This window comes from Hemicordylus capensis, chromosome 6 (genome assembly GCF_027244095.1).
Source record: "Hemicordylus capensis ecotype Gifberg chromosome 6, rHemCap1.1.pri, whole genome shotgun sequence".
NCBI classification, from domain to species: Eukaryota; Metazoa; Chordata; class Lepidosauria; order Squamata; family Cordylidae; genus Hemicordylus; species Hemicordylus capensis.
The window spans coordinates 119979221-120006154 of record NC_069662.1 but is presented as its reverse complement, the minus strand read 5'-3'; the positions used below and the strand labels follow the sequence as shown (position 1 = coordinate 120006154).

Sequence of the window (26934 nt, the reverse complement as noted above, 5' to 3'; positions counted from 1 at the left end):
GACTGGTTGTTGCCAATTTGTGAATCAAAAACTGTTCAGATAATATCGTTTATTAAACCAATTTACATATACATGCATGTATGAAAATTACAGCATCAGACTGATATTCTGTATATGTGTGTATGGAAGTTTTATTTATTTGTTAGTACACCACCCCAAATTTCTATCTCTGGCCAGTTTACAGCAACATTACACAAATCAAAACCTTAAATCAATTTTAAACCACAAGTCTAGTTAAAAAGCTTGGGTGAATAAATGTGTCTTTAGAGACTTTTTTTTTTTAAAGTCAGAGACGGGGAGGTAATTATACAAAGTGTATAATTAATCTCTGGAATTCTCTGCCACAGGATGTGGTAATGGCCACCAGCTTGGATAGCTATAAGAGGGCTGTCGAGGATCCCCTGATGGGCCACAAGCTGCCACAAGAGATCAGGCCAGCACTTGGGAACCTGCCGTGCCAGTCCCTCCTGGCCATGCAGGCCTGGAGGCGGCTGCTTGCCCTGGCCAGGAAGCATCTGCCTGGCCCCCACAGGATAGCAGCACGCCATCACTTAAATACGGCAAGCACACACATACTGAGGGAAATAAGTATTTGATCCCCTGCTGATTTTGTCCGTTTGCCCTCTGACACAGAAATGACCAGGCTATAATTGGAATGGTAGGTTTATTGTAGCTGTGAGAGACAGAATAACAACTAACAAACCCTCAAAAGCCCAGTGCCCAAAAGTCAGCGATGGATTTGCATTGTAGTGAGGGAAATAAGTATTCGATCCCCTATCAACCAGCAAGATTTCAGGCTCCCAGGTGTCTTTTCACTATATGCAGGTAACGAGCTGAGATGAGGAACACCCTCTGTAAGGGAGTGCTCCTAATCCCAGCTTGTTACAGCACCTGTATAAAAGACACCTGTCCATAGAAGCAAGCAATCACTCAGCTTCCAAACTCACCACCATGCCCAAGACCAAAGAGCTGTCGAAGGATGTCAGGGACAAGGTTGTAGACCTGCACAAGGCTGGACTGGGCTACAAGACTATCGCCAAGCAGCTTGGTGAGAAGGTGACTACAGTTGGCACGATAACTCGCAAATGGAAGAAACACAAAATAACTGTCAATCTCCCTCGGTCTGGGGCTCCATGCAAGATCTCACCTCATGGAGTTGCAATGATCATGAGAACGGTGACAAAGCAGCCCAGAACTACACGGGGGGAACTTGTCAATGATCTCAGGGCAGCTGGAACCATAGTCACCAAGAAAACAATTGGTAACACACTACGCCGTGAAGGACTGAAATCTTGCAGTGCCCGCAAGGTCCCCCTGCTCAAGGCAGCACATGTACAGGCCCGTCTGCAGTTTGCCAATGCACATCTGAATGATCCAGAGGAGAACTGGGCGAAAGTGTTGTGGTCAGATGAGACCAAAATCGAGCTCTTTGGCATCAACTCAATTCGCCGAGGAGGAGGAATGCTGCCTATGAGCCCAAGAACACCATCCCCACCGTCAAACATGGAGGTGGACACATTATGCTTTGGGGGTGTTTTTCTGCTAAGGGGACAGGACACCTTCACCGCATCGAAGGGACGATGGACGGGACCATGTACCGTCAGATCTTGGGTGAGCACCTCCTTCCCTCAGCCAGGGCATTGAGAATGGGTCGTAGATGGGTATTCCAGCATGACAATGACCCAAAACACACAGCCAAGGCAACAAAGGAGTGGCTCAAGAAGAAGCACATGAAGGTCCTGGAGTGGCCCAGCCAGTCTCCAGACCTTAATCCCATAGAAAATCTGTGGAGGGAGCTGAAGGTTCGGGTTGCCAAACATCAGCCTCCAAACCTTTCTGACTTGTAGAGGATCTGCAAAGAGGAGTGGGACAACATCCCTCCTGGGTTGTGTGCAAACCCGGTGGCCAACTACAAGAAACGTCTGACCTCTGTGATTGCCAACAAGGGTTTTGCTACCAAGTACTAAGACATCTTTTGTGAAGGGATCGAATACTTATTTCCCTCACTACAATGCAAATCCATCGCTGACTTTTGGGCACTGGGCTTTTGAGGGTTTGTTTGTTGTTGTTCTGTCTCTCACAGCTACAATAAACCTACCATTCCAATTATAGCCTGGTCATTTCTGTGTCAGACGGACAAAATCAGCAGGGGATCAAATACTTATTTCCCTCACAGTATATATATATATGATGATAGTAGACCTGGCAGGGCTTTTGTATATTTTGGCTAATAACTGTGAAAATCCAGTGGCTTGACTATAAAGAACTAAGTTTGTTTGTTTTTTAAAAATTGAACTCCTATTGATCAGGTTGTATTTGACATGAAAGGTGTCAAATCATGATAAGGAAAACAAGTATTATACTATGAAATGGTTTACTTGAATTTTACACCCAAATAATTTTTTTTAAATCATGTCTGTCTTGGCTCTTTGGTCTGACAACATTTTCTGTTTGTGGGTTTTGTTTTTGTTTTGGTCACGTTTATACTACTTACAGGTGAAACTTGGAAAATTAGAATATCGTGCAAAAGTCCATTAAATTTCAGTAATGCAAATTAAAAGGTGAAACTGATATATGAGACAGACGCATTACATGCAAAGCGAGATAAGTCAAGCCTTAATTTGTTATAATTGTGATGATCGTGGCGTACAGCTCATGAAAACCCCAAATCCACAATCTCAGAAAATTAGAATATTACATGGAACCAAGAAGATAAGGATTGAAGAATAGAACAATATCGGACCTCTGAAAAGTATAAGCATGCATATGTATTCAGTACTTGGTTTGGGCCCCTTTTGCAGCAATTACTGCCTCAATGTGGATGCTATCAGCCTGTGGTACTGATGAGGTATTATGGAAGACCAGGATGCTTCATTAGTGGCCTTCAGCAATTCTTCATTGTTTGGTCTCATGTCTCTCATCCTTCTCTTGGCAATGCCGCATAGATTCTCTATGTGGTCAGGTCAGGCGAGTTTGCTGGCCAATCAAGCACAGTACACTGTATACTTTTCAGAGGTCCGATATTGTTCTATTCTTCAATCCTTGGCTTCTTGGTTCCATGTAATATTCTAATTTTCTGAGATTGTGGATTTGGGGTTTTCATGAGCTGTACGCCATGATCATCACAATTATAACAAATTAAGGCTTGACTTATCTCGCTTTGCATGTAATGCGTCTGTCTCATATATCAGTTTCACCTTTTAATTTGCATTACTGAAATTAATGGACTTTTGCACGAAATTCTAATTTTCTGAGTTTCACCTGTATACAAGAATAATCTTATTTTTATCTAATTCATTCATTCAATTTCTATACCGCCCTTCCAAAAATGGCTTAGGGCGGTTTACACAGAGAAATAACAAACAAATAAGATGGAACCCTGTCCCCAAAAGGCTCACAACTATTGTAAAAGCAAAGCTGGGCAAGAGCCATAACTCAATGACAGAATGCATGTTTTGCCAGCAGAAAGTCCCAGGTTCCATTCTTGGTATTTCCTGTTAAAGGATCTCAGGTAACAGGGCTGAGAAAGAGATCTTGGCTAGCAGCTGCCAGTCAGAGGAGGCAGCTCAGGGCTAGATGAACTAATCATTGGGCACAGTATAATTTAGCACCAATTGTACAAAAGACGCTTTTAGATAATCAGTTACTGAAATAAACTTGCACCACATACACTGGAATAGCTACAGCTATTTTACTTGTTCTGCTCTGTCGCATCATGCAATACACAAAGCCTATAATTATGATTTTTCTTGAACTGTTGGAAGGCAAATACTGCCCCTGAGGATGTAAAGCTTCCTGTCTAGAAAGGCTTCATCATAAACTGTTATATTTTGTAAACCAAGGGTAGAAGAAAACTTACTTAGTCAATTTTTTTCCATGTACTAGTACCATTTGGAATAAAAATCCCCCTATCATTAATCACAAGCGTGTAGAATTGCATTATGATTAAAGCCCTACAATGAATGTAACTCTCAAGTGAATACCTGATGATAGAATAAATATTACTTCCCTTCTTGCTGAAAACTGTCAGTGCATCCCAAATTAAAATAAGGCTTTTTTTTACACCCTGTCTTTTCCATTGAGATAATGTATAAAATATAAAAATCAAAACAAGTTGGTATTTATCTGTAAATAAGACCCAGTTACCATATCATCCCATGACTAATTGAAAAATCGTTTTATTAAGGATCAAATAAACCATGTATTTATGTGTTAGTGAATTATGAAGCCTTGTTTCACACAGTAAGGTCATTCTCACGACCATTTCAGCGGGTGGGAAGGAAATGGAGGGAAGGCAATATCAAGCTAATCTTCCCCTCAGTTTATTCCAATCCACATGTGGGATGTGTGGTTTGTGTGCCCACACGATCTACACTGCTCTGGAGGCCAGGAAAAGGTAGCCCAGCCAGAAGATATCCTTAAATGCATTGCGCAAGGAGCATGGTGCATTGAGGAATTTCTCCTCAAGCCAGGCGCTCTAGGCACCTGGCTCTATTTCTGTGCACACACATGACCCAGACCTGGGTAAAAATCCCGGGTTTCCCAGGGAGGCAGCATCGGGATCAGCCTCGATCCTGACACTTCACATGAGCAGCTAGATAGAGCTTACTGTTAGATCTTACTGCAGCTGTTCTGAATCACATCCCAGTTAAAGAAAAGTATCTGGAATGAAATGTCAGTTGGCTCTTACACCTGTTTACTCAGAAGTAAATCCCATGGAGTATAATGAGATTTACTCCTAAGTAAAACTGCCTAGGATTGCAGCCTGATCAACTTCAGTATGGATTAAAGGTGCAATGCTATGTATTGTTGTGCTTGCAGAGGTCAGGATTGGGCACACAATGACCATTGCACCTGTCTGTGTGGTGTTGTTGATCAACATGGCAACTCAGTCCAGAACATCACATTAGTGCAGCAGGATAGGCCAGTGCTTCTGTTAAAATTCTATTAATGCTCTGTGGGGTTTTTTTAAACCATTATAATATAATTATTGAAATCTCTAGGGAAAGTATGTTGGTTTTTCTCTTTGTGCTAATGAAATCAGTGGCTGGCATTCCACACAGCAGAACATTGGCATTAGGGGCCCACTGGGCCTGCGGCACAATGTGAGAGGCAGCCCCCCCCCCATGGTATAGCACAGCAGGGCAGCTGTGGAGTGACTTCGAATAGTTTCTGGGCAGTTTTACAGCATTCCTTCTGTTGTTTCCAGTGGAAGTAGTGCTACACAACTGCTCACAAGCTGTTTTAAATGGTTGCTCAAAAGGTCAACCAGTATTCATGGTGCTGGCACTATTCAGAGTGTATTTGGTTTGCTGTTTTAGAACACTGGTTGTTTGCTGCATTATGCATTCCTTTATGTTCCGTAGGTTCCCTGGGAAGACCTGCGCTATCTCTTTGGTGAGATTATGTATGGTGGACACATCACTGATGACTGGGACCGCAGACTCTGTCAAACATATTTAGAAGAATTCATGAGCCCTTCCCTGGTAATAGAAGTTTAGATCAGAGAAAAATTACAGATAGAAAATATATTGGCCTACATATTTCACAGTCTTTTGTGGGCATGTTCCATTGGTCCATGCTGTTGTGGCTGTCTAAGGAAGCATCAGTGGTCTTGCACAAGAGCGCAAGTGTGCAAATATTAAAGCAGTGCATCCACACTTTAGGAATATGTCCCTGAGGGCCATATTCGACAACCTTCAGAAGATATTCCTGAAAATGGAAAGGTCTTTTGCAGTGAGGCTTGAGAAGCAGAAATTCCTCCCCTCTCCCCCTCCTTGCCCCTTCAGTTGTGCAAAAAGCCTTTACTGCAGGGATGCTGAAGGCTCCCTTTGAACCGCTTCCCTTCTTCTGCCCAGCTACTGCTGTGTAGCAAGTGGGCTGTTAATTATTATTATTTCACCTACATCACTGATGCATGACACTTCCTAGACTAAAAGACAAATAATTCTTAAGTGAATTTAGAAGTAAATACTGCTGATTTCAGTGGAATTTACTTCCAAATAAATGAGCTTGGAGTTGTAGGGCAAAACTGCAGTCTAGGTTGCAATAATGTCTACTTAAGTCTCCTTGACTTCACTGGAGTTTAAGCGACCCAAGTTGGAATGGAGTGCAACCTAAACATTCTACCATCCAAAAGTGCACAATTACTTAGAGGAAGTAAGGATGGAGTGGGCAAGGTGGCACAAAAAGATCATTTCTGGCATGGAACCGGAGAACATTCCATTTTCACTCATTGATGTTGTGCTTGGAAGTTGTGCTGTGGTTGGAAGTGAACTGAGTTTGCTTGCATCTACTCAGTCTCTAATGAGTGGGTTTTCATATGTCACAAAGCCGCATTCAGTTTAACACAATTGGAAGTCAATTGGAAGGCCCAGGAGTGAGTTACCATGGAGATGGGAAGGATAAACACTACTGTACTTCTGACCTGCACTGAAACTGATTTCTCTAAATGACAGCTGAGGTCAAGGGGGCAGCGTGGGAAGCTTATTCTACTGGTACCTCCTCTACATCTAGCCTATGGATAGGAATTACTATTCCAAACCTAGGCAGTCCATTAACCTTCACAAGCCTGAACTTTCATTCAAACACATGTCAAACATAGGTACAAAACCTGAACAAAATGGCTGTTATTAGATGCTCTTAGGTAACCAACCCTGAATGCAGGTCTGCTTATGTAATCAGTAGCAAAATAAGGCATTTCAGTTTAATTGGACAATGGTTTCTCCTTATGTAACCAAAAGATACAGACATGTTCATTTATTACAGGTAAATATAACACCTGTCTGTAAATGCATTGCTATGGCTTCATTTTTATGCTCAGCTGGGTCTGATTTGTCCAGCATTTATTTGTTTTACTTATCAGGTTAAAGTTTATTTTGCTATTAAGGCAATCAACAAAATACGCATAATTGGCCATGAAAAGTTTTAGCAGGGCATTAGGCAAATCTGTGGCTGTAGAAAAAGCCTGGGTAGTACCTCACTTCATCATGTTTTGTGTTTTGTGTATTTTGTCATCATGTTTTGTGTATTTTTTAATGAATGATGGACTTTTAACTGCTTTGAGGGCCCACACTGATGGAAAGGTAGGCTAAAATAAAGAAAAGATAAGCTACAATAATTATTCTAAAGGAAACAAATAGATGAACATAGTTTATTTGAACTGTGAATTGACCTTGGAGAAAACTATTAAAACTAATTGAAAATCAAGCTTCAAAACAAAACCGATTCCCCCTCGCTGCCATCCTCTCCTTCTCCTGGGCCCATGTCTCTACTGGAGAATAACATTTTGGAAATTTGGACACATGTAATATAGTGTAGCAGATTAACAGAAGACAGGAGACGACAGTTACAAGGTGTAAACAACTGCAGAACCAAAAAATACAACAGTATCCGCTTTGTGAAATACAAGGGGGCAATTCGTGCTTGCACAAGCCAAGATCTCCTCCCCTCCTGTGGGTTCCAAAGGCAGCTTCTGTTCCAAGCTTAACCATTTTTGTAAGGGCTGTAGCATGGTTGGATTAAAAAAAAACAACTAATATTTTTTTTCATTTGGAAAAGGCAAGTGAAGGGATTTCCAGGCAAACCGGAGTTTAAAATTAGCAAACAATCCAGGATGCTAGGCTAGCTCTACTCTTCCCCAACCCTCAAGTATAGTGGGTCATTTTTTCCCATCAGTGAGCGGAATGAGTTTTGTTCTGGGCGGCAGTATCAAGGCAGTGTGCTCACATGTGCCACTATTGATACAACACACACACCATAAATATGGAAAGAAAGAAGTGTATTTTACAATTCTATTTATCTGTCTTCTGTTTTTATAGCAATTTTATTTGCCATTGGTGGATAAAAGTGGCCTATACAAATAAAATAATAATAAGAAAAATAAATAACTCCCTGTTGTCTAGGTTTTGTTTATTTAAATTTGAATTAATCCTTGCTTTCATAAAATATTGATTGCCTGAGAGTTAGTTGCCCCTATAATTAGATAGTCACAGTAGGCTTCCCATTTCCTTCCATATATCCTGGGGATTGGCATTAACAAATGCCTTAGATTAACCAAACTAGCTGCTTGCCCAAGTCAGAGTGTTAAATAAGGGCTTTAACTAGTAGACTAATTAATTTGTACATTTTTGTTCCATCTTCTGGAGCTGCTTCAAACCTTCAAGGCAGGTAATAACATCAGAAACTTAAAGAAAGATAAACATAGGAAACTGCCATATACCGAGTCAGACCATTGGTCTATCGAGCTCACGATTGTCTACACTGACTGGCAGCGGCTTCTCCAAGGTTGCAGGCAGGAGCCTCTCTCAGCCCTGTCTTGGAGATGCTGCCAGGGAGGGGACTTGGGACCTTCTGCATGCAAGCAGGTAGTTGCTCTCCCCCATCCCCTTTGGGGTATCTCTTACAGTGCTCACAAATGTAGTCTGCCATCCAAATATAAACCAGGGTGGATCCTGCTTAGCAGACAGTTCCTGCTTGCTGCCACAAGACTAGTTCTCCTCCCCAAATCAGAACTCCAGGAGGAAGAATGTAAATTGGGGTGAACCATAGGGAAATGAAATGGAGCAAATCCTCTTGAGTCCAAAATACTAGAAATGCTAGAAAAGTCTGCAAAGGGGACTTGAAGGCTACTTCAGGACAGAGGCCACTTTATAAAACAGCCAGCACACACATTCAAGCAAACCACACATGTAAAAACAAACAAACACACACACACAGAGAGAGAGATATTACTTCTGAAGAGAAACACACCAGCTAAGCAAGGATGAGGGTTTTTGGTTTTACTTTCCTGGGGGGAGACTACAAGCTGAAAAGCCAACTTCTGCCAAATCTCAATTCACTCAGCAGCAACTCCGAACGTCCAAGACCCCAGGAGAACCAATCAGGAAGCTCCTTCTGGGAGAGGGTGGGACTAGGAGAGAGAGTATTAACCCTTTCTTGACTCTGCTGCTGCCCAGGAAATGCTGACCCACTGGGATCAAAACTCACAGGGAGTGCAAATGTCCACTCCTTGTGCGCGCGCGCGCACACACACACACACTCCGATCCACCCCCAGAACGGTGAGCTGAGCTGCTGCCTCTATGCCTGCTGCTCCTGCAGCTGCAGTGACCTCAGAGAGATTGAGCAGCACATTAGCAAGCAGGGGCAAGCTGCTCAGTCTTGGAGCCTCTTGGAGCACCGGGCCCCGGGCAACCGTCCCTTGGGGACCCCCCCCTTGGGGGGCCCTCAGAGGCTGTGGGCCAGGAGACATTGGTCTCCATTTGTCTTATTAAAGATACGCCCATGGCAGAGGCCCTCATTCCCCCAGAGAATCCACAGCCTGTGCTACTAAGGGGGAATATACCGCTGGACGTTGTGGGTAAGGTGTGGAAGAGCCTTTGTCTGCCTTGAGTGTCAGGGCACATTACATAGCATGGGGCTGGGGGAGATGATGCATTCCTATGGAAATAGGGATGGATTGTGCCTTTTAGGTATCTTCCTTTTGCACCTATAGTAAAAGGTGTGTTAAAATGAATTTGGAATTATCTGTGAGGTTTACATTTTTTAAAATTGAGAAACTGCAATACTCTTTACATGCTTTTAGAAAAATATCATGGTGCAGCAGGGAAATGATTTGATTAGCAAGCCAGAGGTTGCCATTTCGAATCCCCACTGGTACCTATATCGGGCAGCAGCGATCTAGGAAGATGCTGAAAGGCATCATCTCATACTGTGCAGGAGATGGCAATGGTAAACCCCTCCAGTATTCTACCAAAGACAATCTCAGGGCTCTGTGGTTGCCAGGAGTCGACACCGACTCAACAGCACATTTACTAAGGAAGCAGTAGAATTCCAATAAAATGATTTCCCACCCCTACCCCAATCACCTTTAACGACTGCAGCAAAACCCTACACTGTGTTAAAGCCTCTTGGGCTGCTGGAGGCCTCTTGTTACTTTTTCAAGTTTCAAATGAACTTTGGCCAAGAGCTGCAAAATTAAACGCTATATGTAATTATTTTCTTTCTACAGCTTGAAGGAGACTTTGCTTTGGCTCCAGGTTTCCTGGCTCCTCCCAATTTGGATTACATTGGATACCACAAGTACATAGATGAAATGCTGCCACTTGAAAGCCCTGTGCTCTATGGCCTCCATCCTAATGCTGAGATAGATTTCTTGACGGTTCTGACTGATACCCTCTTCAAAACCCTTTTGGAAATGCAGCCCAGAAATGTGCTTGCTGGGGAAGTAGCAGGACAGTCAGCAGAAGAAAAGGTGAGATGAGACTCTTTTGCTGACTCCTTGTTCCACAGGCTTCTCTCTAGTTATACAGAGTTTGTCATAAAGACATTCTTAAAAGGAAGAAACTATAATGAACCTATAGCAATCTATGCAGTTTTTTCCATGGTTCTGTCCTAGTGAGGAAAAAAATGTGTGCTGGCACTATATTGATGACCATTAACGAATTTAGCTCACCTGTATTATTAGTAGGGATGCTTTTCTTGCTAGAATTATAGGACTGGTTTTGTTGGTGATGGGGGGTCTCTTCAGTGAGGGAATTACAAACAACTAAGTAAATTCACCATTCACAGTGAGAATGACAGTCTTTATTCCAGCTCATGCATTCACAAGGGTTGGCATCATTGTTACATGGTAGAATGAGCTTTCCCCCACCTTCCTTCATGAAGATATTGGTTGACTTGAGGAAAATTGCACATAGTCGCATTGAAACTGGACTACTATGAATAATTCTCCTCCTCAGGTCAGCTGATATGCGTTAATTGGATATTCCACAAGCACCCAATTGTGTAGAGTAAGCAAAAGGGGCTTATCAAATATGTTCTTTACTAGCCGACCCCACACAGAGCATCTGTGCGCTCTTTGGGGCTGGCAGTTACCCCTCCCCCCCTTCTGCCCCAGTCTCTGCTTCTGGGCCCAGCCGCCTCTCCTCCCCACGGCTACTTCTGCCCCCCCCTTTCTTTCTTCCCTCCTGGGCCTTGCCTCCATGGCCGGGCAGCCGCCACGGCAACCAATCCTCCTAGGTGCGCCTCAGCCAATCAGGCACGTCCGCCACCCAGCCAATCAGCTGGGCGCTGGGACGCACATTCCATGGCACACCCAGGAGAATTATATAGATAGATTGGAGCTCTGGGAAAGAGGCACTGACTTTGCTTCTGAAGAAAGGTAGGACAATGCACCCTTGAAGCCTGGTGCTGTCCAACAAAATGTTGTAGGCAAAGGTCTACACTAAATAAGGACAACATAACCAAAGTGAGCTTGAAGGAACTTCTCCATTTACCCAGGAGGTAGGCTCCTACGATCCGTTAGTTTGTACCAGGCATTGAGGAAAGATTGGCAGACATCAGTGACCAGTGAATGGTAAATAACATTTGACTGTTCTAACCTTACAGCCTTAAAGGGCAAAGTAGTTGAGATGGAGATTCATGATCAGATCTTTCATCTTAAATTTTAGTAGAAGCAGCCTGTAAATGTTTCCTAGCAGGATAGGCATCTTGGGCCAGGGAGAGGTTTGTTGTTTTTTTAAACTGAGATACAGCATGGGCAAAAGTTATTTATTCCTCTAACCTTCCCCAGTAGCTGGTTTTGTTTGTTTGTTTAAAAGCTGCAAGGCACTCCACCCAAAGTGGAGAAAGAAATTGAGGAAATAACTATAGATGTTTATTATCGAAGAAATAGCAACACTTCTGTAACATGCAAAATAAGAGTTTAAGAGAATAAGGGAACACCCTGGAAGAGTGTTCCCTTTAACAGGGATTCCCAGATGCTGACTGCAACTCCCAGCATCCCCAGCTGCAATGGCCTTTGGCTGGGAATTATGGGAGTTGTAGTCGACAACATCTGGGAATCCCTGTTAGAGGGAACACTGCCCTAGAACCAATATCCTTTGCAATGAAACCTCATAACCATCACACACTAAGAACTTATTGTTTTTGTATTATCAAGGAATAAGAACATTTCCTTTCCCATGTCACCAGAAGAGATACCCCACATTATCACATAACAAACCGGGGTGGCGTAGGGGGGGCGGGGGGAGAAGAGATTTTTGGTCTCAGATCCTGCCAAAACAGATCTGAGTGGTGGTGGCAGCAAAGATTCTCAAAGATAGGGTATGTTTATAATTCAATACACTATTAATTAAAAACAAACACAAATTCATTTAAAGGGAAATTTATTTGCTCTTCTGTAAGAAAACCCCCTACATATGTTCCAACCATAATCTAGTTTATAGTGATCATAACAAAAGATGCAATTTAAAAATAAAACTGCACTTGACCCACTAACTGCTGCTGATTTTGCTTTGTATCCATGCATTAAGGTGAAAAATGCCCTGGATGAGATCTTGGAAAAACTGCCCGAAGAGTTTAACATGGCTGAAATAATGCAGAAGTCTACTGTGCGAAACCCTTATGTCCTTGTTTGCTTCCAAGAATGTGAGAGGATGAATATTCTTATTCGAGAGATACAGAGGTCACTTAAGCAGCTAGACCTTGGTCTAAAAGTAAGAGGAATACATTACTTGTGAAAGAATGAATATCAATCAAAAGGAGATCTGTGACCTTAAATAGATGTCTTTTCCTCCAAATATCTAGGGTGAACTGACATTTTCTCCTGCAATGGAAGCTTTGCAGTCATCGCTCTTTTATGACCTGGTTCCAGATGCATGGACCAAACTGGCTTACCCATCCACTTACAGCCTTGCTCAATGGTAAATACATTTCTTATGCACACCACATTGAGACTGTTCTGTCAAACCTTACAGCTATACATAGGAAACTGCCTTATAACAAGCCAGAGCATTGGTACATCTAGTTCAGCATTGGTCTACATTGACTGGAAGTAGGGATATGCATGAGCTGCAGTTTGAACTGCGGTTGGAGCACATTCCAGGAGCTTTAAGAAAGAGAAGAGCAGGTCCTTACCTGCTCTCTGCTGCCCCATGTAGCTTCCTGTGGGGGCGACGCATATCCCAAGAATCCCCACAAAGCATCACCATGCATATGGTGTTCAAACATTCATGGGCACAATTTGCATGATCAGCAACACCATGAGAATGGTGCCCACACATGCCATGTGCATGCTGACGCCTCGCAGGGAATCTTGGGATGCGTGCCACCCCACCCAGCAGGAAGCTGCATGGGGCAGAGCGCAGGTGAGGACTTGCTCTCCTTATTCTTAAAGCTCCTAGGCCCCGCTCCCAAAATGTGCTCAAACTGCAGTTTGGACACATCCCTAACTGGCAGTGTCTCTCATGAGTATCTGGGAAAGAGTTTGAGGGCTATGTGCAACTGAAGAATTTGCAAGATCTCTGTTCTCTTCTTCACTGATGCGGCCTGGTTTCACAAGATAGCACCAAACTTGAGAGTACCTGCTGAACATTTACCTAGTTTTGGTTAGAATGAAGCTAAGACTGGTTGTGACATTGGAACCTATTGCTATTGGTTTATTATAACCTACTTGAAATAGACCATCATCTGTACCCAGGTTCAAAGAGAGTTGCGTATCAGTTTATTTCACATAGTAAATAAATAAGTCAGAATAAACCAGTCAGTCAGTTCCAACGTTACAGCCATTCTTGTTTTCATTCTAACCTAAATTGTAAGGAGTCACTCGCGGAGGCTGTGGAACGTCGTGTGCTCCTAAGGCTCAGGGATATCATATGCAACCGTGGCCCAGCTTGACATCTGAAGCAGCCCATGGGGGACCCTATACATAACTTGCCTCCCACCACCAATCTGCAAAGGAATACTACAGGTGCTGGAAGACAGAAAATGTCAACAGAACAATTGAATTAATCTTTCTAAACATGTCTGATTTTGCATGTCACTTTTGATGCCTCTGCTGCTTTTCCTTCAGGTTTAACGATCTCCTCATGCGATGTCGAGAACTCGATACCTGGACACAAGATCTTGTGCTTCCCGCTGTGGTGTGGCTTTCTGGCTTCTTTAACCCTCAGTCTTTTTTGACTGGTATGTAATGTTGGCTCATAATGTGTAAAGGTCAAGTAGATTAGCGTGACACCGTAGGGTGACAGTTTTTTACCTAGTGGTTTACTCGGGGTCGCTGTTGTAATGTTTCTTTAAAAGTTAGTTACATTAGAAATGATACTGGCTGACATGCAGGGCAAGGAACCACCGGTGCAGCGAGAGCAGGTTTAAAAGCACTTCCAGACTTACTGACCAGTGCCGCAGGGAAGAGGCGATTTTGACAACATCCCCACCCCCCTTTCCCAGGAAGCCATCTGTGCCACCTGAAGAATATGTTTTTGGATGGCCCAGAGGGCTTCCTGGAGAAAGGGAGGGGTGTTAAAAAATCACCTCTTCACCACTGCAGTTAGTCTGAAAATGCTGATAGGCTTCTCTTCTGCCTGCACCAACAGCTCCATACTCTGTATGTTAGTGAAGTGTGCCGTCCGGTCAGTGTTGACACCTGGTGATCACAGAGCCCTGTAGTTGCCTTTGGTAGAATACAGGAGGGGTTTACCATTGCCATCTCCCATGCAGTGTGAGATTATGCCTTTCAGCATCTTCCTATATCGCTGCTGCCCAATATAGGTGTTTCCCATAGTCTGGGAAAAATACCAGGAGAGGAGCTGGTCTTGTGGTAGCAAGCATGACTTGTCCCCAAAGCTAAGCAGGGTCTGCCCTGGTTGCATATGAATGGGAGACTTGATGTGTGAGCACTGCAAGAGATTCCCCTCAGGGGATGAAGCTGCTCTGGGAAGAGCAGAATGTTTCCAAGTTCCCTCTCTGGCTTCTCTGAGATAGGGCTGAGAGCGATTCCAGCCTGCAACCTTGGAGAAGCCGCGGCCAGTCTGTGTAGACAATACTGAGCTAGATGGACCAAGGGTCTGACTCAGTATATGGCAGTTTCCTATGTTCCTATTTGAACTGGCAACCTCTGGCTTGCTAGTCAAGTCATTTCCCCGCTGCACCCAGAGGTGCTCTTATCCCTGGACTTCAGGGCCGAAATCCAGGGCCTCCACACCCTGCCCCCCTCCCCCCAATCCTCTTTAGTCTGTCCTGGGTGGTGTGGTTTGTGCCCTCAGGAACCTAGATTTTTAAAAATGAAGCTTAACTTGCAGTGGGGTGTGTGTATGCGCGTGTCTCCAAAGGTCTTTAGGTCCAGGCTCCAGAATTACCTAGAAGCACCTCTGGCTGCGCCATTAGGTGGCTCTTAGCTGGTGGAACAAAGAAGCATTTCATTTTAAAACATTTGCATTAAGGCTAAGATGCTGGAATGGAAATCAAGGTACTTATAAATGCCATATTTAAAGCATAATACTGATTTAGTACTATCTTAGACTAGGGGTGAAAGATTGAGGAGCATCAGAAACTTTAGCATGGTTGAAGCTAAGTGAGTGTAGGCCTGATCAGCTACTGGATGAGAGAGTATTGGGAACCCAGAATTGGATGCCCTGAGAGCCAGGATAGAAGCATAATGTGTGTGTGTGTGTGTGTGTGTGTGTGTGTGTGTGTGTGTGTGTGTGTGTTAAAAATCCTAAAATTACATAAAATTATTTTCTAATATTATTAATAGGATTTGTTTCCACAATCCAGTGAAGAGCTTGTTCTTGAACTCAAGGACACTAACTGGATTGTATAACAATATGCTTAGGATCATGCTGCTATTCCTGTCTGAACCGAATACACTGCTTCTGCAGTATTTTGTGCCTGAGTAATCTGTGACTCAAGAACCAATCGCCCACATTTTAAAAGAAAACAATCTCTTGTTCTATCAGAAAGTCAGTTAGATGGAAAATTAAGCAATTGTTTTGTTTTTATAATTTATCTGCTGTTTGCTGTGTTTAACATTATCGCACTCCACCCACTCTGTAATAACACTAGGTCGTAAGGTTACTTACATAATTTACTTACATAATTTACATAATCACAAACTAACCTTTCTTCTTGAAAGCCATCATGCAAAGCATGGCACGGAAGAACAACTGGTCTCTGGATAAGATGTGTCTCACAACAGATGTCACCAAAAAAGCCAGAGATGACTATGGTCACCCACCAAGAGAAGGAGCATATATTTTTGGACTTTTTATGGAAGGTTAGTTTATAGGCATTACTACACATCCTTGAACTGATACCGAAACACTGATTCAGGCACCAACCCATGGAACCATCAATGTCACAAAGCAGATGGATTTATTTTAATGAACTACAAATATTGCTTCTTTTCCTAACCAGCATCAACACCTGCAGGCTTGCATTATCTCATTTTATGCAACCCAAATTGAACTAAAATAAAATAAGGACTGTTGTATTGGGTTTCCCCCTACTGCTTCAGTTTTGAAAGCTACAGAAGATACTAGATTTCATCTTGGATAGGATCAAATAAACTGCAACCCCAATCAACAGCCTGGCCCATTCCTTTAAGGGGATACCAGATGCCTTGGATACATACGATTCCATAGTAGTGGTTTATTACTGCTATATTTAGTAACGTGATGCAATGCTTTATCCTGATTGCATAGGATCTTTGTTAACCCCCTACAATTACAGAGACCCCTAATCCAGGATGAAACAGAAGGAAAAATTCAAACTGTACGTGTCAACCTTGCATTCTATGTTTTACTAGCCCTCTTCAGATGTTATAAGCGGGGCTTACACATGCTTACAACGCACACACTTACAACCTGGCTCCATGTTGCTGCTCACCAAATCATCGGTGAACACGCTTACAGTGCATCCCCCTTGAGACAAACAGTGTTGTAAGCGTGTGCGCCCAGCAGGTGAGTGACAGCAGTGGGGTGGGACTTCCTCTCCACTTTCGCAGTTGTGTGTGTGAGCGCCACTTGCGCTTATAACGTCTGAAGAGGGCTGCTGTGCTTACTGCATTCTGGAAGCCCCACATATTTAACCAATGGTGTTCTATTAAGATATCTGAATAAATTTATTTGTATGTAATAGAAGTTGTGTATTTTTATGGTTACAGGAGCCAGATGGGATATCCAAGCAGGAGTCATAGTTGAAGCCCGTCTGAAGGACCTAACTCCAGCGATGCCCGTCATCTTTGTAAGAGCAATTCCAGTGGACAGACAAGAAACCAAGCACATTTATAAATGCCCAGTGTATAAAACTAAAATTAGAGGGCCCACCTATGTCTGGACTTTTAACCTGAGAAGCAAAGAAAAGCCAGCCAAGTGGGTGATTGCAGGAGTAGCCTTGCTCCTGGCAGTTTAGCAAAACAACTGCACCATTCCATCCTGGCCTTTGTTCACATAAGCCGAAAGTGGCAGAGCTCTGCTCACATTTAAATCATGTATATTACTCTGTCAAAATGTTATTGCTTCAAGTAGCACAAGCAGCCCTCAAGATAGTAGCACATTTCTGTTTGTTTAATATCAAAGCTGTGTATCTATAATATACAGCACATAAAATGTAACAGTACATAAGCACCTATAATCCAAGTCCCGAAGCAGATAAGTAATTCACTGCATTCAACTCTGTGCACAACTTATAATATTTCAAAAAAAAAAAAAAGAAGAAGAAGAAGAAGAAGTTATTACAGTCCAAGGCTACAATAGGTTTTTAAAAAATCTTCTCTTAAAAATAGATATCTTGGAAAATATGACTCTTTCTGTTCATTTTAGCATCAGTATAGACATATCAAAATAAAGTGTAGGTTAAATACTCCAGTGTATAAAGTAGTCGTCTTATTGCCCCAATCAACTAGCTGTGACAGCCAGTGTACTGCATCTGGAAACAAATTGACACCACCATGAGTAATGGGCGAAGACCACACCTCCTCCTCCTCCCCCCATGGCCCCATTGGCATTGTGTCTTGTTGGCTTTTATCCAGGTTTTTTGGTGACTTCAAATATTATATTTAACGCAAATCATAAGCATCCTGTTGAAGTAAATTCTGATTAGAATATGCCAATTTCTTGTTTGTTTGGATTTCAGAGGTAAAACTACATATTACATTAAGCCCCTCCTTGGTAATGATGGGCTGAACTATTCTTTTTAAAATAGCAGTTGCTCAAGGGATCCAGACTGGGGTTGCTGTGGGGCAGGGAGAGAAAAGAGGTTTTATCCTGTGTCCCCCCACCAACACTGTTTTTAAAGAAAAGCCCAGTTAATGGCAGGCTTAATGCAGCATGTAACTTAGCCCCTTCAATTCTTGAAAGGAGGGCATGAAGTTCCAGAGATGTACAGGCGTCTCAGGAAGGCAGAGCCTCTCCCACCTCATCAGTCTAGTTACATACAACCAGCAGAGGAACCACACTGGTTTGCGTAGATCCTCTACTATCCACAATATGGATCACATTGTGGTCCATACGGTATGATCAATGGGTATGTGGGTGTGACTGATACCCCACTTTCCCAAACTGATCTGGGAAGAACTACTACTTTATTCTATATTAATTTCAAATGGATCCTGTATTGGATTAATGCACCAGTCTTTTTAATGGAGCAGGAAGCTGCACACCACATGTCTTCCTGGAAGAATATCACAGCTCTCCCGTGGAAGAGATGGTTCATGCCAAGTTGGTGTGGGAAGGGGAAGAAGGTAGGACACATCTGAAAGTGGGAGAATCATTCAAAAACTCTGAGGAATAGTGATAAAAATTAATATGACATTTCAATTTTGGGATGGATTTGTTTGTTTTTGCTTAAGATGCCCATGAAACAGATCTGTTTGGGTTGAGAAAGAATGCAAATAATAGGAAGCTGATAGTAGGAAACTGTGTCACTAAAAATAAAAGATTGATCCAGCTTTAGATTGCTAACAGCTAAGAGAGTAATTTAAAATATTTTAAAGCAATAGAGCAATTGTTCAACAGGCTTGGCATTAACCACTCACAGCTGGAGTTTGTTTCTAGGCAGCACAATCCACAGGTACTTCTCCTGCACAGATCCCAATACAATGAATGGAAGCTCCATTTATTTCAATAAGGCTTTCTCAGAAGAAATTTCCAGTGGCAAAAAATGTATACCATGGGGATTCCTTTTACAGAGTTCTCAAACTTGCATCTGTAGATGATGTTGGACTAGAACTCCTACTACTAGGAGGCCATCACCAAAGGCTATTGAGAACATCAGAACATCCTTTCTGGATCAGGCCCAAGGCCTATCTGGTCCAGCATTCTGTTTCCCACAATGGTCCACCAGATGCCTCTGGACAAGATATTGGGGCTGGGGATGATGGAAATTATAGTTCAACAACACCTGGGGACCCAAGTTTGAGAACCCCTGTTTTCCTGAGAAATCTTTGCAATACATACATCAATTTTTAAAAGTAAATCACTTCTGCCCTACCTTTCTATACTTTATACACATCATTGTAATAAAACTTTAGATCTTCAACTCTGATTTTAAAAAGTTTAAAAAAAAAGTCGAGATGTTATGAATCTGGCAAAGCTACATCCAGGTGTTTAGTTGTCTTCAGCAAGTTGCTTTTGCAGGCTGGAAAAGGAAAAAGCAAAGATACTGCCTTCAGCCTTTTTAGATGTTTAGTAAAATGATTATTATCAGCTATGTAATATATATCTCAGATTAACCTTATTAAAATATGTTGCTACAACCAGTGCATGGCAGCATAAAGCACATTTAAAGTGGCAAATGATAAAACTTCCAACACATATCTTTCAAAACAGAGGCTCATGATTACTCCTTCCCTCACTCTTGCTTTAACTTCTGCAATAGAATACATGCTTTGACATGAATTGTCTCTACGTATTGTATCTCACCCATTTGTGTTGGATGCATGATTTCTGCTTGGGATGCAATAAAAATGTGTGAACACTTTTTTGTGTGAACATGAAATGTAGGTGTTACAAAATCTGGGAGTTAACAGGAAGTGCAAATGGTTTGTGTTTCCTGTTCCATTTGTTGTAACATCTACAGTTACTCAGAGTTTCAGGGAACCTGGACTATGGAAGAAATACAGATAGGCCAGTTACATCCAGCTGATCTAATTAATAGGAGTTTCACCTTTATTCTTAAACAGTGAAGTCAGTATAGAGGACCTCCTGGCTTATAATTCAATGTGTACTTAATAGATAATTCCTTAAATATTCTGAATGCAATCTGTGTTTGGTTTCAGTTTCTAACACATCTCACAAATATGTCAAGGATTTCCTTACCTTTCAAGATATTCTTTTACATTGTCATAACCATAAAACTTTGCCAAATGGATGAGCATCCCTGTAGCACAACGACCATCCCGTTTGCGACAATAACTGCAATTACAGATTCCACGGCAGGGAGGACAGATCCAATCCTTAAATAAAGATTGGGAGAAATATTGGTTATTCAAAGTCACCTGTTATTGCTGCTACCGCTTAGCACAGAAATTAAAACACTAGCTGCAGCACACAAGTAGGGATGTGCATGGAACCACAGAGGCGTGGTCTGGCACTGGGGGGAGTGTGGCTTTAAGGGCAGGGGGGTAGTACTTACCCCCATCCCATCCGCCGCTCTTTCCCCTCCGGCACTGGACTTTGCTAAAACGTTTTTGGGGCGGCAGAGTTCCTCCCTGCCACCCCTGCCCCCCTCGTTGTCTGCAGAGTTTGCAAGCAGTAGAAGCTGGCACCATGCATGCGCCCTCCGCCGTGCACACGCCGCATAGTTCCACGCCACGCATGCGCCCGTTGCCGCTGCATACGTCATTGTGACGTATGCGGCGGGTGCGCTGTGACGGGCGCATGCGTGGTGCCAGCTTCTACTACTTGCAAACTCTGCAGATGACGGGGGCAGGGGCGGCAGGGAGGAACTCTGCCGCCCCAAAAACATTTTAGCAAAGTCCAGTGCCGGAGGGGGGAGAGCGGCGGGGGGGGGAGAGGAAGTACTACTCCCCCGCCCTTAAAGCCACACTCCCCCCCGCCTGAATTCCAGACTGGTCCGGAGGCCTCTTGCATGGCCCCGGACCGGTCCATGCACACCCCTACACACAAGCAGTGTGTGTCTTTGTTTCAAGGTATGTATGACAACAATGAAGTCATCAGATCAACAATGTTATTAACCTGAGCATCCATTTTTATCAGAACTTAAATAAGCAGGTACCTACTGGGTCTAAAAGTGCTGATTTCACATCTTCTCCATAGCGATTGCGAAGGCATGGCCCACAAAACTGTCCCCTCACACCCCCACAGCCTTCGTTACGACAAATGGTTTTTGTATCAATTGTCTTCTGTCGACACTGATGGCATGTGCTTCCCTAATGTGGATAAAAGCAGGGAGATAAAATTATACAAAGCATCAGACAGCTTTATTGATTTTTTAAAAAAATGTCATGTTCCGATGCCTTTAGGATTAGTTGGAGTCAAACATGGTAGACTCCTATATCCAGTCTATATGCAGATATTTTCAGACTTGCCTGTAGGTGCAATGTTTGACTTGCATTTCAGAAAATGAGTGGCCAGAGACAAATTATTTCCCACCCCGCCAGCTCTGTTGCGCTCTAATCTCCAGTCACTGTTTGTATGTGCATGGAGAAGTCTCTTATACTGAAACAACCCATTAAGCCTCTTCAGGAGAGAGAGATCAATGTGCTTAATGAAGCTCTTCTCTCCCCATGAAATCCCTGGATAAGCATGGTAATCTCTTACATTTGATTCACATGGACATTTTTGTCTCCATGCGCTACTCCTAAATCATCCCCAGGGACAATTTACACAGATACTCTCTCACAGAAACTAGTATATCCAACTGCTTCTTCTTAGCAGTGACTTCTGCAATTATGCATTGCCATTCTCCATGAATCCGAGAGAATTGTGTGAAATCAAAATTAGGAACCAACTCTTAGGCCACCTTCAGACATAACGTGAAACTGGAGTTAAACGTAGCAGAGGTTTGAGTTTGTGGTCGTCTGAATGCTGACCGGATTCCTTGGGAGGCTGGAAGGGTTGTGTGGAAAGGGGAAGGTACAAGTATGAATTTTTCATTAACTAACCAAAGATACTGGCAACCCCACATCAGCAGAGGCCCCTGTAGTTGGATAGCCTACCTCATGAGGGTTCAGTCCAACTGAGAGCTGAAGCACATGGTGCCTCTGTTTTTCTCTGGGGGAAAGCTGGCACATGGGCAAGAGTATGTTGGGGCTTCTTGGACTGCTTGGCCCAGGTCTGTGAAGAGCATCCTTTGTCACAGTGGACCAAACCCCAGGGTCCTTTTCCTGCCTCCATATTCCCTCCTAGGAAGTCGTCATGATCCCTTCCAAGCATAACAGAAAACTAATGCCCCTCGTCATCAATAGCTTTGTTTGTGAAATACTATACAGCTGCAGAGCACTTGCAGGGGCAGTGGTGCAAGTGGTGTGAGGAAAGGATTGAAATGTCTTTTCCTTGCCAAGGGTGGACGATCGATGCCGAAAAGGCATGATTGTGCTGCCCCCACCCAACAAAAGATCGTGCCAATGGTAGTCGCTTTACTGGCATCCTGATGCATTGCCCACAGTCTGGCAAGGCGTGCAGTACAGAGCTTGCTGGGATGCAGCCTCTGCAGACAAGAAAGAGGGAGGGGTCCCTCTGCCCTGGGGTTGGGAAACCACCATTAAACAAGAGTTTGCAGGGTGATTCCTGTCTCCATGGATTAACCACAATTTGTCTACCCAAGGTTTCACGCTAAGTCTCAGCTCTCTATCTCTAAAGTTAGAATAAGGATTGTCTTTGCACAACCATTCTACTTAGATTAAAGTGGTTGCACAGAAGAGCCCTATTACAATAGCATGGGCAGAGAGGCACCTTTTAAAGTGGTGAATCTTAGAGATGTGCATGATCCAGCATTCGGCCAGTTCGGCGGCCAGGGGTGGGGAGGGACCCCTCCAAACCAGTTCATGCACATCCCTATTGTTCCTTTTCAGCACAACACAGCATCTCTCCACGTGGCAGGTGCTGGTGTCTCTGTTTATGTTTGTTTTTTAGATGGTGAATCCCTTTGGACCGGGAACTGCCCTCTCAGTCCTGTTGCTATACAAACCAGTTTGAAAATGCTTTTTTGTTTAAAAGTGGTATATAAATATTCTAGTGGTAAACTCTGTGTCTAAATGAACTCAGTGAAAGCTGTAAGCGGCTAGGAGAATCTTAGTTCCAGTTGTTATGCTGATATAAATGGCTAGTATGATGCTAGGGATGTATTTATTTGTCAGACAGTATTTTCCTGCTAATACCTTGCCAGAAGGGATCAGTCACTGTTAGTTGTTTTACTGACTTGCGTTTCAAATATCTGTAGCTTTTATTATCTACTCACATTTATATACACATTAAGCCTAATTAAGATGTTATAAGATTATTTGCAACAGAAGATTACAGAGGAGGAAAAACAGCAACATGGCCATTTGGGGAAAGAAAAAAGGCAACTAAGTCACTAAGCAAACAGTAAAGTGCAAATTTAATATAGAAATTTATGCAAAGAGCATTCTTTTTTCGCAAAAAGGCCAGATCTCAAGCATCCATATACTTACTGATTTTTTAAACAAAAAAACAAACCAGTAACCCCAAGTCCCCAAAGAAGAAAACTTGAACCTACCAGGACTTTATCATAGATTTTATCTTTAACTGTTATTGCAATGTTTTCTAAATCTTCATCAGTAATATCTTCGACTGGTCGGAATGAACAGTATTTTGATGATTTTCTTCTTTTGGGTATTTGCAAATTTCCCTATGAAAGAAACTCACTTCACCATCTCCAAATCCATGACAGAATATGAACTGTTACACCCCACTTAAAATTAAATTTCCTTTTATACTGAAGAACTAGAATGGTACATCACGTTATTCCTGCAGCCATTCTTTCCCCATTTCAGAAACAACTTTCATGTGCCCCCCCACCCCAAAAATCTCTCTCCTCTCAAATTTTCTGCTTCAAACTTAGCATTAAACAAGCTCCCAGCTTTATCCAGATGCTCTTTCTCTGGGTATCACTTCAGCCCACTGACTTTATCCCTCTTGTCTGCTGTTCATCATCCTTGGGGAAGGAGTCTTATTCTTCCCTATCTGCCCATAATTATTTATTAATTTGTTAAAACTCCTCCTTATTAGGGGTGTGCAATTTGGGATTTCGGGTGATTCGGCTCGGACCCGAACCGAATCACCCCTGTTCTGTTTTGTGCCCGAATCTGGGTCACCCGAATCACCCTTGATTCGGTTCGGATTCGGATTTAATCCGAATCCGAATCGATTCGGGGGGGTAAAAAGGGGCCCAGGGGCAAAATTTTGGGGTGGGGTGGTAGTGCCCAATGGGTAGAGTCTACCACCCCAATTTCGGGGGGATTGGGCAAAATCCTGATTTTTGGTGAATTTTTAAAGTTTTAGTGACTTTGGGGCAGTTCGGGGGCATAGCATGGGATCTGGGCAAAAGGAGTGGGGTGGGGTGGTAGTGCCTAATGGGTGCAGGCTACCACCCCAATTTCAGGGGGATTGGGCCAAGGGCTGATTTTTGGTAAATTTCTGAAAATTTCATGTCTTTGGGGCAGATTGGGGCATATTGGGGCAGAAAGTGGGGCCTGGGGCAGAATAGTGGGGTGGGGTGGTAGTGCCTCATGGGTTCAGGCTACCACCCCAATTTCAGGGGGTTTGGACAAAGGGCTGATTTTTTGAGAATTTTTGAAGTTTTAGTGACTTTGGGGCAGTTTGGGGGCAGAAAGTGGATCTGCCCCAAAATAGTGGGGTGGGGTGGTAGTGCCTCATGGGTGGAGGCTACCACCCCCATTTCAGGGGGATTGGGCAGAGGGCTGATTTTTTGAGAATTTTTGAAGTTTGGGTGTCTTTGGGGCAGATTGGGGGCAGAAAGTGGATCTGCCCCAAAGGAGTGGGGTGGGCTGGTAGATAGTGCCTAATGGATGGAGGCTACCACCCATCCCCAATTTAAGAGTGATTGGGCAGAGGGGGGAATTCTGGTGAATTTATTTTTATGAGGTTTGTCTTCATAAGGTGAAGTGTGCTAAATTGATTACTTCCTCATATTATTCATAGTAAAGGAAAGTGTGAAAAAGTGAAAGTGGGGTCATGAGAGTTGTTTAATTGAAAAAAATCTCATTTGCTATGATAGAATGAGAATTCACACCTCAGAAAAAACTTCTGAGGTGTGAATTCTCATTCTATCATAGCAAATGAGATATTTTTCAATTAAACAACTCTCATGACCCCACTTTCACTTTTTCACACTTACTATGAATATGAGGAAGTAATCAATTTAGCACACTTCACCTTATGAAGACAAACCTCATAAAAATAAATTCACCAGAATTCCCCCCTCTGCCCAATCACTCTTAAATTGGGGATGGGTGGTAGCCTCCATCCATTAGGCACTATCTACCAGCCCACCCCACTCCTTTGGGGCAGATCCACTTTCTGCCCCCAATCTGCCCCAAAGACACCCAAACTTCAAAAATTCTCAAAAAATCAGCCCTCTGCCCAATCCCCCTGAAATGGGGGTGGTAGCCTCCACCCATGAGGCACTACCACCCCACCCCACTATTTTGGGGCAGATCCACTTTCTGCCCCCAAACTGCCCCAAAGTCACTAAAACTTCAAAAATTCTCAAAAAATCAGCCCTTTGTCCAAACCCCCTGAAATTGGGGTGGTAGCCTGAACCCATGAGGCACTACCACCCCACCCCACTATTCTGCCCCAGGCCCCACTTTCTGCCCCAATCTGCCCCAAAGACATGAAATTTTCAGAAATTTACCAAAAATCAGCCTTTGGCCCAATCCCCCTGAAATTGGGGTGGTAGCCTGCACCCATTAGGCACTACCACCCCACCCCACTCCTTTTGCCCAGATCCCATGCTATGCCCCCGAACTGCCCCAAAGTCACTAAAACTTTAAAAATTCACCCAAAATCAACCGTGAACCGAATCACCCGAATTTTTCGTGCCCGAAATTCGGGTGATTCGGCTCGTGCCCAAAAAATATCGGGGGACATCGGGGGTGATTCGGTTCAGCCCCGAATCACCCAAAATTGTTTGTTTCGGGCACAGATCGTTCTGTGCCCGAAATTTTTTGCACATCCCTACTCCTTATCACAAGCTACTCCTAATGCTGCCTCTTCCTCAACCAGCACCAAAAGAAAGTTGGCTGCTATGCTTCTCCTACAATTCTAGGTCTGCGGCACCTATTCTTCATGTATTCATTTCCTTTGACTGCTATTGGAGTGTGGCTTTGGCTGTATGGACACCTGTTTCCCTTACTTACTTACATTTTTATACTGCTGAAAATGGGCATTTCATGGCGATTTACACAGAAAATGTACACTTGCAAGTGTATTGCACTTCCCGTTCCTCCACACCCCCAACCTGTCTTAGGTTTTTGCATCTTTCCCACCAGAGATGCAAAAACTAACTTTGCATTGTGAATGCACACAACATTCAGGTGAGAAATATGAGAACATTCTATCACAAATGTGATGTGGATGTGGATGCAGAGGGTCGGTCCAAGCACCATCTCCCTAGTGCCTGAGGCAGGGCAGCACAGCACAGCAGCCTTGCTATACCCTATGCCGCTCCTCCCCCTTTCCCAGGTGGCATATGCTGTGTGGGTGTGTTCCCCTGCCTAGTGGTCCATTGGTGCCGCCACTGCTCCTCCTCCTCTTCCAGGTCTCAGGTTGTTGAAAGGCACAGAGGAACAAATGGAGCAGAAGAGAACATGTGTGGAAGAGAATACAGCAGGCCTGCTTAACTTCGGCCCTCCTGCAGATGTTGGCCTAAAACATCTTGTAGGATTGAATATGATCATTTTCAGTTTGTTACTCCTGAAGATGTGGACGAACTACTTCAGACTGTACGTCCCACTACCTGCTCTTTTGATCCTTGCCCAACTTGGTTCATTTCATCTGGCAGTCATATTATTAGAGATGGTCGGGTAAATATCACAAATACTTCTCTGAGGGAGGCCATTCTTGTCTTAAGGAAGCTATTATTAGACCTTATCTGAAAAAACCTGCATTGACCCCTCAGAGTTGGCTAATTTCAGACCTATTTCTAAC

General features: G+C 43.4%; 2 protein-coding genes across 12 annotated transcripts in view; one reads left to right on the top strand and one right to left on the bottom strand.

Moving 5' to 3' along the window:
• DNAH11 (dynein axonemal heavy chain 11) overlaps positions 1-20040 on the top strand; it is a 250146-nt gene extending 230106 nt beyond the window's left edge. For 2 of the 4 annotated variants that reach the window (XM_053263692.1, XM_053263689.1), the window contains 7 exons: positions 5367-5486; positions 10011-10253; positions 12316-12498; positions 12590-12705; positions 13854-13966; positions 15915-16055; positions 16944-20040. In XM_053263692.1, coding sequence (XP_053119667.1) covers positions 5367-5486; positions 10011-10253; positions 12316-12498; positions 12590-12705; positions 13854-13966; positions 15915-16055; positions 16944-17191 — 1164 coding nt within the window. In that variant the 3' untranslated portion in view covers positions 17192-20040. The remainder of the gene's footprint in view (positions 1-5366; positions 5487-10010; positions 10254-12315; positions 12499-12589; positions 12706-13853; positions 13967-15914; positions 16056-16943) is intronic. The other 2 variants (XM_053263691.1, XM_053263690.1) reach the window with 1 other exon arrangement.
• CDCA7L (cell division cycle associated 7 like) overlaps positions 17326-26934 on the bottom strand; it is a 57017-nt gene continuing 47408 nt past the window's right edge. For 6 of the 8 annotated variants that reach the window (XM_053263705.1, XM_053263707.1, XM_053263703.1 and 3 more), the window contains 4 exons: positions 23480-23611; positions 21021-21170; positions 20098-20234; positions 17326-19417 (listed from right to left, as the gene is read on the bottom strand). In XM_053263705.1, coding sequence (XP_053119680.1) covers positions 19387-19417; positions 20098-20234; positions 21021-21170; positions 23480-23611 — 450 coding nt within the window. In that variant the 3' untranslated portion in view covers positions 17326-19386. The remainder of the gene's footprint in view (positions 19418-20097; positions 20235-21020; positions 21171-23479; positions 23612-26934) is intronic. The other 2 variants (XR_008310171.1, XR_008310170.1) reach the window with 2 other exon arrangements.